The sequence below is a fragment of the Anoplopoma fimbria genome, chromosome 8 (genome assembly GCF_027596085.1).
Source record: "Anoplopoma fimbria isolate UVic2021 breed Golden Eagle Sablefish chromosome 8, Afim_UVic_2022, whole genome shotgun sequence".
NCBI classification, from domain to species: domain Eukaryota; kingdom Metazoa; phylum Chordata; class Actinopteri; order Perciformes; family Anoplopomatidae; genus Anoplopoma; species Anoplopoma fimbria.
The window spans coordinates 28,588,340-28,606,327 of record NC_072456.1 but is presented as its reverse complement, the minus strand read 5'-3'; the positions used below and the strand labels follow the sequence as shown (position 1 = coordinate 28,606,327).

The window sequence follows — 17,988 nt, the reverse complement described above, 5'->3', positions numbered from 1 at the left end:
CCAGAGAGGACGATCAACAGGAAAGTTAGGCATACCTCACACGCACACACTCACACACACACACACACACACACACACACACACACACACACACACACACACACACACACACACACACACACACACACACACACACACACACACACACACACACACACACACACACACACACACACACACACACACACACACACACACAGTGTGTGTGTGTGTGTGTGTGTGTGTGTGTGTGTCAACACTGAGGCTTTCTGTTTCTGTTTCCCAGCTTCACAACGATGAACCTGGATGAACTCTATGTGGAACTCTGACTGAAAAACGAAACTCAGAGAAACGAGAAAAAAGAGACAGAAGTAAAGACAGAAGTAGAGACAGAAGTAAAGACAGAAGTAGAGACAGAAGAAAAGACAGAAGTAGAGACAGAAGTAAAGACAGAAGTAGAGACAGAAGTAAAGACAGAAGTAGAGACAGAAGTAAAGACAGAAGTAGAGACAGAAGTAAAGACAGAAGTAAAGACAGAAGTAGAGACAGAAGTAAAGACAGAAGTAAAGACAGAAGTAGAGACAGAAGTAAAGACAGAAGTAGAGACAGAAGTAAAGACAGAAGTAGAGACAGAAGTAGAGACAGAAGTAAAGACAGAAGTAGAGACAGAAGTAGAGACAGAAGTAAAGACAGAAGTAGAGACAGAAGAGAAGACAGAAGTAAAGACAGAAGTAGAGACAGAAGTAAAGACAGAAGTAGAGACAGAAGTAAAGACAGAAGTAATAGACAGAAGTAGAGACAGAAGTAAAGACAAAAGTAGACAGAAGTAAAGACAGAAGTAAAGACAGAAGTAAAGACAGAAGTAAAGACAGAAGTAAAGACAGAAGTAGAGACAGAAGTAAAGACAGAAGTAAAGACAGAAGTAAAGACAGAAGTAAAGACAGAAGTAGAGACAGAAGTAAAGACAGAAGTAGAGACAGAAGTAGAGACAGAAGTAGAGACAGAAGTAGAGACAGAAGTAAAGACAGAAGTAGAGACAGAAGTAAAGACAGAAGTAGAGACAGAAGTAAAGACAGAAGTAGAGACAAAGACAGAAGTAGAAGACAGAAGTAGAGACAGAAGTAAAGACAGAAGTAGAGACAGAAGTAGAGACAGAAGTAGAGACAGAAGTAGAGACAGAAGTAAAGACAGAAGTAAAGACAGAAGTAGAGACAGAAGTAGAGACAGAAGTAAAGACAGAAGTAGAGACAGAAGTAAAGACAGAAGTAGAGACAGAAGTAGAGACAGAAGTAGAGACAGAAGTAAAGACAGAAGTAAAGACAGAAGTATAGACAGAAATAGAGACAGAAAGACAGAAGTAGAGACAGAAGTAGAGACAGAAGTAGAGACAGAAGTAGAGACAGAAGTAGAGACAGAAGTAGAGACAGAAGTAGAGACAGAAGTAGAGACAGAAGTAGAGACAGAGAGACAGAAGTAGAGACAGAAGTAGAGACAGAAGTAGAGACAGAAGTAAAGACAAGTAGAGACAGAAGTAGAGACAGAAGTAAAGACAGAAGTAGAGACAGAAGTAAAGACAAGTAGAGACAGAAGTAGAGACAGAAAGAGACAGAAGTAAAGACAGAAGTAGAGACAGAAGTAGAGACAGAAGTAGAGACAGAAGTAGAGACAGAAGTAGAGACAGAAGTAGAGACAGAAGTAGAGACAGAAGTAGAGAAGTAGAGACAGAAGTAGAGACAGAAGTAGAGACAGAAGTAAAGACAGAAGTAGAGAAAGACAGAAGTAGAGACAGAAGTAGAGACAGAAGTAGAGACAGAAGACAGAAGAGACAGAAGTAGAGACAGAAGTAGAGACAGAAGTAGAGACAGAAGAGAGAGACAGAAGTAGAGACAGAAGTAGAGACAGAAGTAGAGACAGAAGTAAAGACAAGTAGAGACAGTAGAAGTAGAGACAGAAGTAGAGACAGAAGAGACCTTCACTCCTCTTCTCACACAACATGTCTATAAACATCTGGAACACCAGCCAGTAAGACAGAAGTTTACTGAGAAGATAGTCATTATAATGAGATAATAACAATAAAAATGATAATAATGATAAGTAATGAGACAGAAGTAAAGACAGAAGTAAGAGACAATGATAATAAGTAATGAGACAGAAGTATGATGATAATAATAATAATAGTCATTATAAGAGACAATGAAGTAGAGACAGAAGTAGAGACAGAAGTAGACAGACAAAAGTAGAGACAGAACAGAAGTAAAGACAGAAGTAGAGACAGAAGTAGAGACAGAAGTAGAGACAGAAGTAGAGACAGAAGAGAGACAGAAGTAAAGACAAAAGTAGAGACAGAAGTAGAGACAGAAGAGACAGAAGTAGAGACAGAAGTAGAGACAGAAGTAAGACAGAAGTAGAGACAGAAGAGACAGAAGTAGAGACAGAAGTAGAGACAGAAGTAGAGACAGAAGTAGAGACAGAAGTAGAGACAGAAGTAGAGACAGTAAAGTAGAGACAGAAGTAGAGACAGAAGTAAAGACAGAAGTAGAGACAGAAGTAAGAGACAGAAGTAGAGACAGAAGTAGAGACAGAAGTAAAGACAGAAGTAGAAGTAAAGACAGAAGTAGAGACAGAAGTAGAGACAGAAGTAGAGACAGAAGTAAAGAAGTAGAAGACAGAAAGTAGAGACAGAAGTAGAGACAGAAGAGACAGAAGTAGAGACAGAAGTAGAGACAGAAGTAAAGACAGAAGTAGAGACAGTAAGACAGAAGTGGAGACAGAAGTATAGACAGACAGAAATAGAGACAGAAGTAGAGACAGAAGTAGAGACAGAAGTAGAGACAGAAGTAGAGACAGAAGTAGAGACAGAAGTAGAGACAGAAGTAGAGACAGAAGTAGAGACAGAAGTAGAGACAGAAGTAGAGACAGAAGTAGAGACAGAAGTAGAGACAGAAGTAGAAGACAGAAGAGACAGAAGTAGAGACAGAAGTAGAGACAGAAGTAGAGACAGAAGTAAAGACAAGTAGAGACAGAAGTAGAGACAGAAGAAGACAGAAGAGAGACAGAAGTAGAGACAGAAGTAGAGACAGAAGTAGAGACAGAAGTAGAGAAGAAGTAGAGACAGAAGTAGAGACAGAAGTAGAGACAGAAGTAGAGACAGAAGTAGAGACAGAAGTAGAGACAGAAGTAGAGACTTCACTCCTCTTCTCACACAACATGTCTATAAACATCTGGAACACCATAGCTGAGGGTGACCCCCCCCCCCCCCCCAAGGCCACACCCAACAGACTGACAGTTTACTGTGACAATGATAATAGTCATTATAATGATGATAATAACAATAAAAATGATAATAATGATAATGATAATAATGATAGTCATTATAATGATGATAATAACAATAATAATGGTAATAATGATAATAGTCATTATAATGATAATGATAATAATAATAGTCATTATAATGATGTTAATAACAATGATAATAATGATAATAATGATGAAAATAACAATAATAATGATAATAATAATGATAATAATAATAATGATGATAATAATAATAATAGTCATTATAATGATGTTAATAATAATAATAACAATGATAATAATGATAATAATGATGAAAATAACAATAATAATGATAACAATAATAATGATGATAATAATAATGATAGAGACAGAAGTAAAGACAGAAGTAGAGACAGAAGTAAAGACAGAAGTAGAGACAGAAGTAAAGACAGAAGTAAAGACAGAAGTAAAGACAGAAGTAGAGACAAAAGTAGAGACAGAAGTGGAGACAGAAGTAAAGACAGAAGTATAGACAGAAATAGAGACAAAAGTAGAGACAGAAGTAGAGACAGAAGTAAAGACAGAAGTAGAGACAGAAGTATAGACAGAAATAGAGACAAAAGTAGAGACAGAAGTAGAGACAGAAGTATAGACAGAAGTGGAGACAGAAGTAAAGACAGAAGTATAGACAGAAATAGAGACAAAAGTAGAGACAGAAGTAGAGACAGAAGTAAAGACAGAAGTAGAGACAGAAGTATAGACAGAAATAGAGACAAAAGTAGAGACAGAAGTAGAGACAGAAGTAAAGACAGAAGTAGAGACAGAAGTAAAGACAGAAGTAGAGACAGAAGTAGAGACAGAAGTAAAGACAGAAGTAGAGACAGAAGTATAGACAGAAATAGAGACAAAAGTAGAGACAGAAGTAGAGACAGAAGTAAAGACAGAAGTAGAGACAGAAGTAGAGACAGAAGTAAAGACAGAAGTAGAAACAGAAGTAAAGACAGAAGTAAAGACAGAAGTAGAGACAGAAGTAAAGACAGAAGTAGAAACAGAAGTAAAGACAGAAGTAAAGACAGAAGTAGAGACAGAAGTAAAGACAGAAGTAGAAACAGAAGTAAAGACAGAAGTAAAGACAGAAGTAGAGACAGAAGTAAAGACAGAAGTAGAAACAGAAGTAAAGACAGAAGTAGAGACAGAAGTAAAGACAGAAGTAGAGACAGAAGTAGAGACAGAAGTAGAGACAGAAGTAAAGACAGAAGTAAAGACAAGTAGAGACAGAAGTAGAGACAGAAGTAGAGACAGAAGTAGAGACAGAAGTAAAGACAGAAGTAGAGACAGAAGTAAAGACAGAAGTAGAGACAGAAGTAAAGACAGAAGTAAAGACAGAAGTAGAGACAGAAGTAAAGACAGACAGAAGTAGAGACAGAAGTAGAGACAGAAGTAGAGACAGAAGTAGAGACAGAAGTAAAGACAGAAGTAGAGACAGAAGTAGAGACAGAAGTAGAGACAGAAGAGAAGACAGAGAGACAGAAGTAGAGACAGAAGTAGAGACAGAAGTAGAGACAGAAGTAAAGACAAGTAGAGACAGAAGTAGAGACAGAAGTAAAGACAGAAGTAGAGACAGAAGTAAAGACAAGTAGAGACAGAAGTAGAGACAGAAGTAAAGACAGAAGTAGAGACAGAAGTAGAGACAGAAGTAGAGACAGAAGTAGAGACAGAAGTAAAGACAGAAATAGAGACAAAAGTAGAGACAGAAGTAGAGACAGAAGTATAGACAGAAGTGGAGACAGAAGTAAAGACAGAAGTAGAGACAGAAGTAGAGACAGAAGTAAAGACAGAAGTAAAGACAGAAGTAGAGACAGAAGTAGAGACAAAAGTAGAGACAGAAGTAAAGACAGAAGTAGAGACAGAAGTAGAGACAGAAGTAGAGACAGAAGAGAAGACAGAGAGACAGAAGTAGAGACAGAAGTAGAGACAGAAGTAGAGACAGAAGTAGAGACAGACGTAGAGACAGAAGTAGAGACAGAAGTAGAGACAGAAGAGAAGACAGAGAGACAGAAGTAGAGACAGAAGTAGAGACAGAAGTAGAGACAGAAGTAGAGACCTTCACTCCTCTTCTCACACAACATGTCTATAAACATCTGGAACACCAGCCAGCTGAGGGTGACCCCCCCCCCCCCAAGGCCACACCCAACAGACTGACAGTTTACTGTGACAATGATAATAGTCATTATAATGATGATAATAACAATAATAATGATAATGATAATAATGATATTAGTCATTATAATGATGATAATAACAATAATAATGATAATAATGATAATGATAATAATGATAATGATAATAATGATAGTCATTATAATGATGATAATAACAATGATAATAATGATAATAATGATGAAAATAACAATAATAATGATAATAATAATGATAATAATAATAATGATGATAATAATAATAATAGTCATTATAATGATGTTAATAACAATGATAATAATGATAATAATGATGAAAATAACAATAATAATGATAATAATGATAACAATAATAATGATGATAATAATAATGATAGTCATTATGATGATGATAATAACGATGATAATATCAATATAAATAATCGTTAGCTTCAGGAGCTAACGTGCTAACACCAGCGTGCAGTTGTTATCCTGTGTCTCTGTCATGTGACTCATAAACAGATATGAAGTTACACAATACCAGAGTCAGCGTGACATTAATGTTTTTAATGGTTCTGATTATTTATGGGCGGAGTCACATAAATCATCAGATTCTGTTTCCAAGAGTCACTCAACATGTCAGAGCTGCAGAGGAGTGTCTGATGATTTATGTCCACAAACACAGTTATTTATGGATGACGTCTCTGCAGCGCCTCAGTGAGGCTGAAACGTGTCATTACACCTGAACGCATCATGACTTCATATCACACATCAGAGCTGAGACGAGTTCAGAGTCACTCTGACCCCTGCTGGCCAAACACCAGTACACACAGGGGGACAGAGAGACAGACAGGCAGAGAGACAGACAGACAGAGAGAGAGAGAGACAGAGAGACAGACAGACAGACAGACAGAGAGAGAGAGAGACAGACAGAGAGACAGAGACAGGAGAGAGAGAGAGACAGAGAGAGAGACAGACAGAGAGACAGAGAGACAGACATAGAGAGAGAGAGACAGGTAGAGAGACAGACAGACAGAGAGACAGAGAGACAGAGAGACAGACAGGCAGAGAGAGAGACAGAGAGAGAGAGAGAGAGAGACAGAGAGAGAGACAGACAGAGAGACAGACATAGAGAGAGAGAGACAGAGAGACAGACATAGAGAGAGAGAGACAGACAGAGAGACAGACATAGAGAGAGAGAGACAGACAGAGAGACAGACAGAGAGACAGACAGAGAGACAGACAAAGAGAGAGACAGACAGAGAGACAGAGAGAGTGTCATAAAGATAACTATATGTTATAAATATAACTATATAGTTATATTTATATAACTATATAGTTATATTTATATAACTATATAGTTATATTTATATAACTATATAGTTATATTTGTATAAATATAAACATAATACATTGTACTATAAACTCGCCACAGTGTTGCATTTAACTTAATATTTTATATATTATTCATATATTTTAGCTGCTGCAGTAATTTATGATTTTGTTCCACATCTTATACATATAAAATATATGTTTGTTGTGTACAGGACATAAAAAGAACTTGATGAAAATAAATGATCAATTATTTTGATAAGATAAGATACAATAAGATAATCCTTTATTAGATAACAGTTTTCAATCAAAAATGCCAAACAAACATTTTCTGGTTTTCAGCTTCTTGAATGTGAAAAACTTCTGCTTTTCATTAATAAACTGAATACAAACTTTGAGTTTTGACTGTTGGTTGAATAAAACAATTCACCTCTAATCCATAAAACAATAACCCATAATGAAATACTGGAGCTCTACATACTACATACAGAATGGAGACACTTTGAAATGTCTTGTTTTGTTAATTTAACAATCCAAACATATTTAATTCACAAATCATGTAACAAAGAAAAATACAGCAAAAGTTCTAGAAGCTCAACAGTTAATTTATTATCAAATCTGCTGTTGATTATAAACCACTAGTTGATTGTTTTTACTGAAATATTTCCATCTATGAAAATGATCCGTTGTTATTTTAACTTCCTGCAGGTGTTCAGTTCTCCCTGCAACCGTCACAACACACACTCACACCACTACACACTCACTACACACTCACTACACACTCACTACACATCACTACACACTCACTACACACTCACTACACACTCACTACACACTCACACCACTACACACTCACTACACACTCACATCACTACACACTCACTACACACTCACTACACACTCACATCACTACACACTCACATCACTACACACTCACTACACACTCACATCACTCACTACACACTCACTACACACTCACATCACTACACACTCACTACACACTCACACCACTACACCACACTACACACTACACACTCACTACACACTCACACCACTACACACTCACTACACACTCACTACACACTCACATCACTACACACTCACTACACACTCACATCACTACACACTCACATCACTACACACGAGGGACGACAACAGGAAGTAGATGTTGTTATATAAAGACCAATAAGTTACTCTAGAGACAGAGTGAGACTGAGCTGTGATCAGCTCCTGTCTGTGTCTCACCACTGTCACACTGAGGACAACAGCAACAGCAACAACAGCAACAACACCAGCAACACCAACAACAACAGCACCAGCAACAGCACCAACAACAACAGCAACAACAGCAACAGCAACAACAACAACAGCACCAACAACAACAGCACCAACAACAACAACAACAGCACCAACAACAACAGCAAGCAACAGCAACAACAACACAACAGCAACAGCACAACAACAGCACCAGCAACAACAGCAACCAACACCAGCAACAGCAACAACAGCAACAACAGCACCAGCAACAACAGCACCAACAGCAACAGCACCAACAGCAGCAACAGCACCAACAAACAGCACCAACAACAACAGCAACAACAACAACAGCACCAACAACAACAGCAACAACAACAACAACAGCAACAGCAACAGCACCAGCAACAACAGCACCAGCAACAGCACCAACACACAACAGCACAACAGCAACAACAGCAACAGCACCACCAGCAACAACAGCACCAACAACAGCACCAACAGCAACAACAACAGCACCAACAACAGCACCAACAGCACCAGCAACAACAACAGCACCAACAGCAACAGCACCAGCAACAGCAACAACACCAGCAACAGCACCAACAACAACAGCACCAGCAACAACAGCACAACAGCAACAGCACAACAGCAACAGCACCAGCAACAACAGCAACAGCACCAGCAACAGCAGCACCAACAACAACAGCACCAGCAACAGCACCAACAGCAGCAACAACAGCACCAGCACCAACAGCACCAACAGCAACAGCACCAGCAACACCAGCACAACAGCAACAACAGCAACAGCAACAACAGCACCAACAGCACCAACAGCAACAGCACCAACACACCAACAACAGCACCAACAGCACCAAACACACAGCCAACACACCAGCACCAACCACAGCACCAGTCCGTTGATGATGGACTCTGTGCTGGTCGGTCTGATCCTCCTCTCTCTCAGCAGTGAGTCTTTTATTTTATTTTATTTATTAATAATGTCTAAACTCTGTTCACTCATAATTATTTATATAATTAAAATATTATTTATTTATATTTATAATGTTTCAACTCTTTTCACATGTATTTATTTACATTGTTAACATCTAAACTCTGTTCAGTTATAATTATTTAGATTTGTAATATATTAATTTATATTATTCATGTCCTAACTATGATCTCTCATTTATTTATTTATATATATATATATATATATATATATATATATTACTAATATATTATTTATTTATATTATTTATGTCTTAACTATGATCACATTTATTTATTATATATATATATATATATATATATATATATATATATATTACTAATATATTATTTATTCATATTATTTATGTCTTAACTATGATCACATTTATTTATTTATATATATATATATTACTAATATATTATTTATTTATATTATTTATGTCTTAACTATGATCAAATTTATTTATTTATATATATATATATATATTACTAATATATTATTTATTTATATTATTTATGTCTTAACTATGATCACATTTATTTATTTATTATATATATATATATATATATATATATTACTAATATATTATTTATTTATATGTCTTAACTATGATCACATTTATGTCTTAACTATGATCACATTTATGTATTTATATTATTAATGTCTAGATTCATATTTAAATAGAACCTTCTGCTCCCTGATTCTTAATCTGGTGATTAGATGAGCAGCTGTCGTCAGGCAGAACACTGTTTGTCATTTTAGGAACATTTAAGGGATTTAATGTTGAAGATTCCTTCAAATGAAAGCTTCCTGTCTGAGGATTAGAAGAGACTTAACATGTTGAAAGCTTCATGAAGGAACAAATATTCAGAAACATTATTCATCTGTTAAAAGATTGAAGGAAAATGAAACTTTTTATCTGAACAGTTCTTTTATTACTTTTATTGTGAGTTTAGTTTCTCATAGTTTATATTCACCACAGTGTCTTTAAGCTTTATTTCTCTCACATTAACATCTTTGTTTTCAGGTTCAAACTGCTCATAACTCTTGTTGGTGTTATTGATTGTCTGGATGAAGTGAATAGAGAGTTCACGTAGTGTATTTATTGTAATGAAGTGTGATTTATTAATAAATGAACGTGTGTTTGAGGTTTCCGGTGGGAGCAGCAGGCCGCCGCTCTGACAGCCTCCACCCTGCAGGTGAGGGTCGGGGAGGTCGCCGTCCTGCAGTGCCCGCTGCTGGACGCCTCCTCCTCCTCCTCCTCCTCCTCCTTCTTCTCCTCCTCCTCCTCCTCCTCCTCCTCCTCCTCCTCCACCTCCTCCTCCTCCTCCTCCTCCTCCTCCTCCTCCTCCTCCTCCTCCTTCTCCACCCTCAGCTGGTACCGGGCGGCAGCAGGAGGGCGTCCGGAGCTGCTGCTGTCCTTCCGGTCCACAAACACCTCGGAGGTGAAGTTCGGCTCCGGCGTCGGTCCGGAGAAGGTGTCGTCTGCAGCCAACGGCTCGCTGCTGCTGCACGACTCCAGACGCAACGACTCAGCAGTTTATTACTGCGGCCTGAGTCAGGGAGGAGAGCAGAAGAAGAAACGGGACCAGGACCTGGACTCTGCTGCTGGGTTCATCTGATCCGTCTGTTGTAGTCATTCTTCTACCTGAGTCTGCTGGAAACACCTGGATGACGTCATGCAGCAGAATAAATGTACCTTAATTAGATCAATAACACCGGTTCCATCCGTTATATTCTATTTGTTCATTTTTCTATTATTGGTATTTCTATTAGTCTATTTTTTGTGTTTTTATTTGTGTTATTTGTGTTATTTTAGTTTCAGCAATAACAGATATGAACCTCAGGTATAAAGAGAGAGGGTGTGGTGGGTTTATGGATGATTGGTAAATCATTTATTAGTATCAATTCATCTGCTGTTGATTTGTTTTATTTATATTTTAGTCTTGTTTAGTTTCAGTTTCTTTTGGTTGAAAAATAACAGAATCAATAAATCGATCATAAAAACAGTTGTTTTTTTTCTTCTGATCCCTTTTCTTGAAAATTGACGAATCAGCTCAAGTTTTTAATATTTCTTTCATGAATAAAACAATCAAGGTGATAAAGTTTGTTATTTCCAGTTACAGATTCAGATTAATAATTCTAAATAAGATCAATCAATAAATGTTTTATTGTATTTTAAACCAGCTGCAATATGAAACATATATTAATGTATTGATGATAATTATATCATAGTATTCTGCCTAGTTAGTACTTTCATCAAGACACACAGACACACAGACACACAGACAGACAGACAGACAGACAGACAGACAGACAGACAGACAGACAGACAGACAGACAGACAGACAGACAGACAGACAGACAGACAGACAGACAGACAGACAGACACACACAGACAGACAGACAGACAGACAGACACACAGACAGACAGACAGACAGACAGACAGACAGACAGACAGACAGACAGACAGACAGACAGACAGACAGACAGACAGACAGACATTAACTTTGTTAATACAGATATTTATTTAAAAGATGAATCTCAGTGCTTAAAGAAAACCTTAAGACACGCAGGAACAAGCCAGCTAACTATTAACACTTCAACCTAACGGTCAGCTGAGTTTTATAGGATCTCTTTGTTCCTGTTAATTAGAAGAAGTATTCAGATCCTTTACTTAAATAAAAGTACTAACAAAACAGTGTAAAAGTACTCCATTACACGCAGAAGTAGGTCTATTGCATTCCAGATTCCTACTTAGGCAAACGTACAGAAGTGTTATCAATAATAATATGCAGAATAGCTCTGTGACGTTGAGATAAACACCATCAATATGAAATAAACTGGGCTTGTACTTTTACCATTCTCAGTTAATTTGACATATTTAGATTGTTCAGAACCTCACTTATACATGCCATGCTTGACTTTGTATACATTATATTTATATTTTTTGATTTTAATCATTAATACAAACAGCACATGGAAAAGGTTTGTCTCTATGATAGTACCGAGTATATCTCTCAAAAAGTCCTCTAAATAACTGCAGTAAATTTCTTTCAAGGACAATATATATATATATATATATATATATATATATATATATATATATATATATAATATATATATATATATGTATACAGTACCCGTCAAAAGTTTGGACACATCCTCTCATTCAATGGTTTTTCTTTATTTAAAAAAATAAATAATTCTACATTGTAGATGAATATTGAAGACATCCAAACTATGAAGGAACACATATGGAATTATGTGGTAAACAAACAAATGCTCAACAAACCAGAATATGATTTATATTTTAGATTCTTCAAAGTAGTTAAATGAGAAGGTGTGTCCAAACTTTTGACTGGTAAAAGTCCTCTAATATATATATATATATATACATATATATATACATATATATGGTTGTGTTTGTTTGTTTGTGAAAGGAGGCTCATGAACACATTGGATCAAATCCCTAGAGAGAAATGAAAAAACAGAGGCAGGTAGGATTAAAACAATGTCAACAGTTAGAATATCTTCATGTTCATAAACAATAAGCAGAATGTTAGAATAGTCCTGATGAAGTTGTCTTAATCGTTAGTGTAGCTGTTCTACTGTTTGTGCCAGACGTTCTGACGGTTGGTTCTAAGGATCCGTTCTGAGACTCCGGTGGGACAAACTAAAGTCCTGTTGTTCTGTCTTTGAGCAGCTGAGTGAACCAACGGTCGATCTGATCCCAGAGCAGTCTCTCCTCTGGAGACGGTCGCTGTTCTGCTCCAACGGCTTCCATCGCTCTGTTTCCAGACTCAAAGGTTCCTTAACACACAGAGCTGCAGACTTCACACCGACTGCAGACGCAGCTACGAGGGCCAGCATTCAAAGGTAGAAAAACTTTAAAAATACTTTATTTAATGTTAAAAAACATCATTAGGAGGACCTTAAACCAAGATCTAAAGACATTAAATACACTGAATGAACATAAAGCTAATTGTTGTTTTCATAAATAATGAAAACCACATTTATTTAAAGTAAAGTGAGATGTGAGGACTTTTATCACTGTTGTTTCAGAGTAACTCCTCGTCAGCGGTGTGGGCTGCTGGAGACAGAAGACCTCCTGATGGACACAGCTCTGACCTTCATCCTCCTCCTGCGGTGAGACACTGAAGAAGAAGAGGCTCCGTTAATAAAGAATAATTACATACATATAAATATATATAAGTGTTGGTTTGTCCTCACAGGGTGTTTCCTCCTCTAGGTGTTGGTGTGTTTGCTCTCCTCCCAGCAGACAGTCTGTCTCCTTCTCCACAGTGTTCAGTGGAGGGACTCTGCTGCTGGTCTACGCTGATGAAGAAGCAGCCGATTGTGATGAAGATGATCTTCATCACCAACGTGACAAGACAGCAGGTAGACTCCCAAACATACAAGATAAACTGAGACGATTAAAACAAGTTGAACAAATTACAATCTTTAAGAGAAAGCTAGAAATGAGTTTAGAGTCACTTTGAGTTGTTTTGTGTCTCTTCGTGGTTGTTTTGCATGTCTTTGTAGTTCTTGTGTGTCTTTTGTAGTTATTTTGTGTCTTTTTGTAGTTCTTTTGTGTCTCTTTGTAGTTCTTGTGTCTTTTTGTAGTTATTTTGTGTCTTTTTGTAGTTCTTTTGTGTCTCTTTGTAGTTCTTTTGTGTCTCTTAGTTGTTGTTTTGTGTCTCTTTGTGGCCGCTTGATTGACTTTCGAAAATCAAGTTCTCAATATTCTCAATATCAATGTTTTTAAAGTGTTCTATAACTAAATATTGTACAATTATTTTGTCCACGTCTGTCTGCAGGTTCTGGTCCGTCGGTTCAGATTCTATCGTCCGTCCCGTTCTCTCTAGATCCAGAATCTCCTCACCTGCTGGTCTGCGTCCTCACTGGTTTAAACTCACCTCTGCAGGACGTCATGTGGTGGGTCGATGACACGGCAGTGACATCATCGGACGTGTCATGGACGATGTCAGAGGGGGGTGGAGCCTACAGCGTCACCTCAGTGTGGGAGGTGCCCGCAGCAGACTGGAGGTCCAGATCCACATACTGGTGTGGGACGATCCAGGAGGGACAAGTTTACAAACAGAAACTCTGCTCACAGGACCCACTGTGACTCAGAGGTCACAGGTTCGAGTCCCAGACACAAACACGCTGCTGTGAACAGATGGAGCAGCTGATGAATGGACACTTTAAACAACTGCACCATGTGTCATGTATGAACTTTATTCTTTAGTCTGTTTTTCATCTTTCATCTTCATAGCTGGAGGTGACTTAATATGTAATATATATATATATATATATATATATATATATTTTTTTTTTTTTTTTTCTGGCAGTGTAAGCAGCATTTAAACCATCATGATGGGAAATAAAATGTACAGAAAGTAAAGCTGAGCATTTAAATGAATAAATACATTTAAAAAAACGGAAATGTGATGTTTGGCGAATCATTTCTTTGTGCATCTGTGTCCTCAGAAGAAGAAGGACAGAAGCCACAACTGATTCAACTATTCTTTACTGTACATGTGAAATCCTGCTCAGTCAGACTGAACTCAGATCAGCTGCTGTTACAGACTGTCTCTAACCTGATATGATCAACAGGCAGTAAATAATACATGCAGAGATACACAGGTAACAGCTGTCAGTTTATATGTCATCCTTCAAAATAAAAGAGGTACGAGTTCACTCAGCAAACACAAAACAAACACCGTTTACAGTTTAGCCCCGCCCACCTCGACCCCCCCCACTGTCCCTCACAAGTCAAGATAAATAGAAGCAAAATATCCATGTTTTTACATAATAAGAGTATAGATGTAAATCAAACATACAGAGTACATGCTTTCTACCAGGACTGATAGTTATCCAGGGAGTTCCATTTGGCAAGAAGTTATCAACACCTGTGGACAGGTGAACACTGTGGACAGGTGTTCACTGTGGACAGGTGTTCACTGTGGACAGGTGGACAGGTGTGAACACTGTGGACAGGTGTTCACTGTGGACAGGTGAACACTGTGGACAGGTGTTCACTGTGGACAGGTGTTCACTGTGGACAGGTGAACACTGTGGACAGGTGTTCACTGTGGACAGGTGAACACTGTGGACAGGTGAACACTGTGGACAGGTGAACACTGTGGACAGGTGTTCACTGTGGACAGGTGAACACTGTGGACAGGTGTTCACTGTGGACAGGTGAACACTGTGGACAGGTGTTCACTGTGGACAGGTGTTCACTGTGGACAGGTGAACACTGTGGACAGGTGTTCACTGTGGACAGGTGAACACTGTGGACAGGTGTTCACTGTGGACAGGTGAACACTGTGGACAGGTGTTCACAGGTGTGGACAGGTGTTCACCGTGGACAGGTGAACACTGTGGACAGGTGAACACTGTGGACAGGTGTTCACTGTGGACAGGTGAACACTGTGGACAGGTGAACACTGTGGACAGGTGTGGACAGGTGAACACTGTGGACAGGTGAACACTGTGGACAGGTGAACACCTACAGAGGACGGAGTTCTACTCTTAAAGTATCCGAGTACTTCTTCCACCACCGGCTATCAACTTAAGAACAGGTGTTTCAGGAATTTGGGTTCTCCAGATATTCTGGAGGTTTGGTTCCTCTTTAAAGAGAGTTCATCTTCACAATCCAGGGTTTCCTACGGTGGCTGAGACAAACAAAAAGCAAAGCTCTTAGAGATACAGACGTCGCCTGTATTGATCAATCATCTCAGAATCTTATTGATCACGCTGATAGAACAAACCTCCACTTCAGAGCCGTTTGTAGTTTTCTGATTGTTAAAAATATGAAAAGGTGGTAAAATAGAAAATGCAGAAAACAGCACCTCCTGATTATGTGTGTGTTTTATGTGTGTTACTACGGTGTACTAGTATAAAATATGTCACTCTGAGTGTTTCTCGTCGGTTAGTTTCCCTCTCTTCATGAATTAAGATCCAGAACTTTGTGACCATCCTCCTCCTCTGAACTCTACTGTGAAGTGTTTGGTCTGTCCAGGCCACCGTAGATTTGGGAGTTTTTTCAGGGCCAGCAGGGGTTTGACACGATTTCTATCCAGAGACGTCTGCGTCCTTTATAAATAGATTTGGAAGCCCCTGTACAAAGAGAGGTAGAGCGTGTGGTTTCAGATCAGGTCAAAGGACTAATTTGGTATTTTTGGGGGTCTGAACACCGACTGTGTCTCTGTGGTGAAGATGTCAGTCATAATCTTTAAACTAAATATGTACAGTGCAAACAGGAGATCATCATCATCATCATCACTGCTGATAAAAGTGTAAACAACACTGTTTTACTAGAAGCTCACGAACACAACACGTCACTGAACTACACACTGGATCTATCTACTCAAACAGCTGCAGAACAAAGTCAACAGAAAAGAGTAGAAAGGATAAAAAAAACTCAAAGCAGATCGTCTCTTCAAACTGAAACAGAAGCTTCGTGTTTCTCAGAGTTCGTCTGAAGCCGAAAACTAAAAGGGATGCAGAAGAAGAAGAAGAAGCAGCAGAGAAACCCAAGAGAGAAGAAGAAATTATCTCTGTCCTTGTCTTCCACACCCTGTGTTCAATAAAGTTTAATGAAATACAATCAATTGGCTCCGTCCTGAGCGTCCGAGGAAAAGTCTCCCTTAGTACAAGAAGAGAAGAAGAAGAAGAAGATGAAGAAGAAGAAGAAGAAGAAGAAGAAGAAGGAGAAGAAGGTGAACAAGAAGGAGAAGAACAAGGAGAAGAAGAAGAAGAAGAAGGAGAAGAAGAAGGTGAAGAAGAAGAAGAAGAAGAAGAAGAAGAAGAAGAAGAAGAAGAAGAAGAAGAAGAAGAAGAAGAAGAAACTGGAGTCTCTGTTGTCCCAAATCAGAACTTAGAGGATCTATTTCTTGACAAACAGCAGTGTATCCATCCGCCCAGTTCCTCATTTTCTTCAGTTTTCACTCTGAAAACGAGCTGGACCAAAGATGAGATTGATCCCGACCCAGTCTGTCCCTTCTAGTCTGTTTGGTTCAGGGAGGTTTTTCCCTCATGGAAGTTCGGTTCGTATTAAACTTTAAAAAAGTCAGAAAGTCCAGACCAGACCAGGTGTGAAAGTGCCTTCAGACAGATGTCCATCCATACCATAATACTGCTTTAACACCAGGTGTAAACGTGAAGGTGATCTGATGACATCATCCACATAACGTATCCAGATACAGATCAATGCAGCCGTTGGCTTTGGTCGCGAACATGATTAATGAGTTACCATGGTTACTGTGGTAAGAAGAGACACCGAACAGAAAGAGACTCTTTAGTTTGATTTAAAGAGAGACTGAGAGACGTTGTTTTCAGAGGACTCAGATAATAAATGTGGTTCAAAATGCACTGTGATGTTTCATGAGGGTAAAATATCAAACTATCAAAAGTCCTATCAAGGTAACGCAGCAAACTTCATCAACGCCTCTGAGCACACTGTTTTACTGCCACTGAAGCTAGCTGGACGGCTAGCGCTCGAGCTAAATGCTTCAGAGGAGCTCAGGAGGACAGAGGCAGATTGTGTTTAACACAAATATAACCTAGCATGCTAGCTTAGAGATGCTAGCTAGACTGAAGTAGCCAGAGTTAGCACGATGGTTCTCTTTGTTGTAGTTTGTTACGGTAGATTAAAAATTATACATATCATAAGATTAGGAACTTTATGAATGTTTAAAGAATTACTGTTTGATGTTAATGCATCAGAGTCTTAATGGTGTTTAAGGATTCCTTCCTGTCCATATAAGGACCTAAGAAGAGCATTTTCTTTGAGTGTTTGGTTGCTCTTCTTACCACAGCAACAGCAACTAGCAACCAGCAACCACTCATAGGTCCTGATGTGGAACAAAAGCTTTACGTTCTTCATATCCTGAATCTTCACAAACCTCCATTCTGAAAACAGCTCAACAGTAAAAACAGAAAAGATACCCAACAAGCCCTCA

General features: G+C 38.4%; 2 protein-coding genes and 1 long non-coding RNA gene across 3 annotated transcripts; all 3 read left to right on the top strand.

Moving 5' to 3' along the window:
* The first annotated feature begins 8,918 nt into the window (after window positions 1-8,918).
* On the top strand, window positions 8,919-11,007 carry sid1 (secreted immunoglobulin domain 1). Its single transcript, XM_054602160.1, has 2 exons — window positions 8,919-8,990; window positions 10,165-11,007. The coding sequence occupies exons 1-2, from the start codon at window positions 8,945-8,947 to the stop codon at window positions 10,635-10,637; spliced, it is 519 nt and encodes a 172-aa protein (XP_054458135.1). The 5' UTR covers window positions 8,919-8,944; the 3' UTR covers window positions 10,638-11,007.
* A 1,491-nt stretch (window positions 11,008-12,498) lies between these two features.
* Window positions 12,499-14,292, top strand: LOC129094062 (uncharacterized). The gene is made up of 5 exons (XM_054602076.1): window positions 12,499-12,516; window positions 12,723-12,895; window positions 13,082-13,165; window positions 13,269-13,417; window positions 13,837-14,292. Exons 1-5 carry the CDS (start codon window positions 12,499-12,501, stop codon window positions 14,145-14,147), a joined length of 735 nt encoding a protein of 244 aa, XP_054458051.1. The 3' UTR covers window positions 14,148-14,292.
* A 497-nt stretch (window positions 14,293-14,789) lies between these two features.
* LOC129094129 (uncharacterized) lies at window positions 14,790-16,666 on the top strand. Its single transcript, XR_008531360.1, has 3 exons — window positions 14,790-14,992; window positions 15,037-15,291; window positions 15,526-16,666. It is a non-coding gene; the product is annotated as an uncharacterized LOC129094129 (long non-coding RNA).
* Window positions 16,667-17,988: the final 1,322 nt, after the last annotated feature.

Coding starts and splice junctions, on each gene's coding strand:
- sid1 (XM_054602160.1), top strand. CDS start 8,945: ATGATGGACTCTGTGCTGGTCGGTCTGATCCTCCTCTCTCTCAGCA. Junction 8,991..10,164: donor GATCCTCCTCTCTCTCAGCA/GTGAGTCTTTTA, acceptor CGTGTGTTTGAG/GTTTCCGGTGGGAGCAGCAG.
- LOC129094062 (XM_054602076.1), top strand. Junction 12,896..13,081: donor ACGAGGGCCAGCATTCAAAG/GTAGAAAAACTT, acceptor CTGTTGTTTCAG/AGTAACTCCTCGTCAGCGGT. Junction 13,166..13,268: donor ACCTTCATCCTCCTCCTGCG/GTGAGACACTGA, acceptor TTCCTCCTCTAG/GTGTTGGTGTGTTTGCTCTC.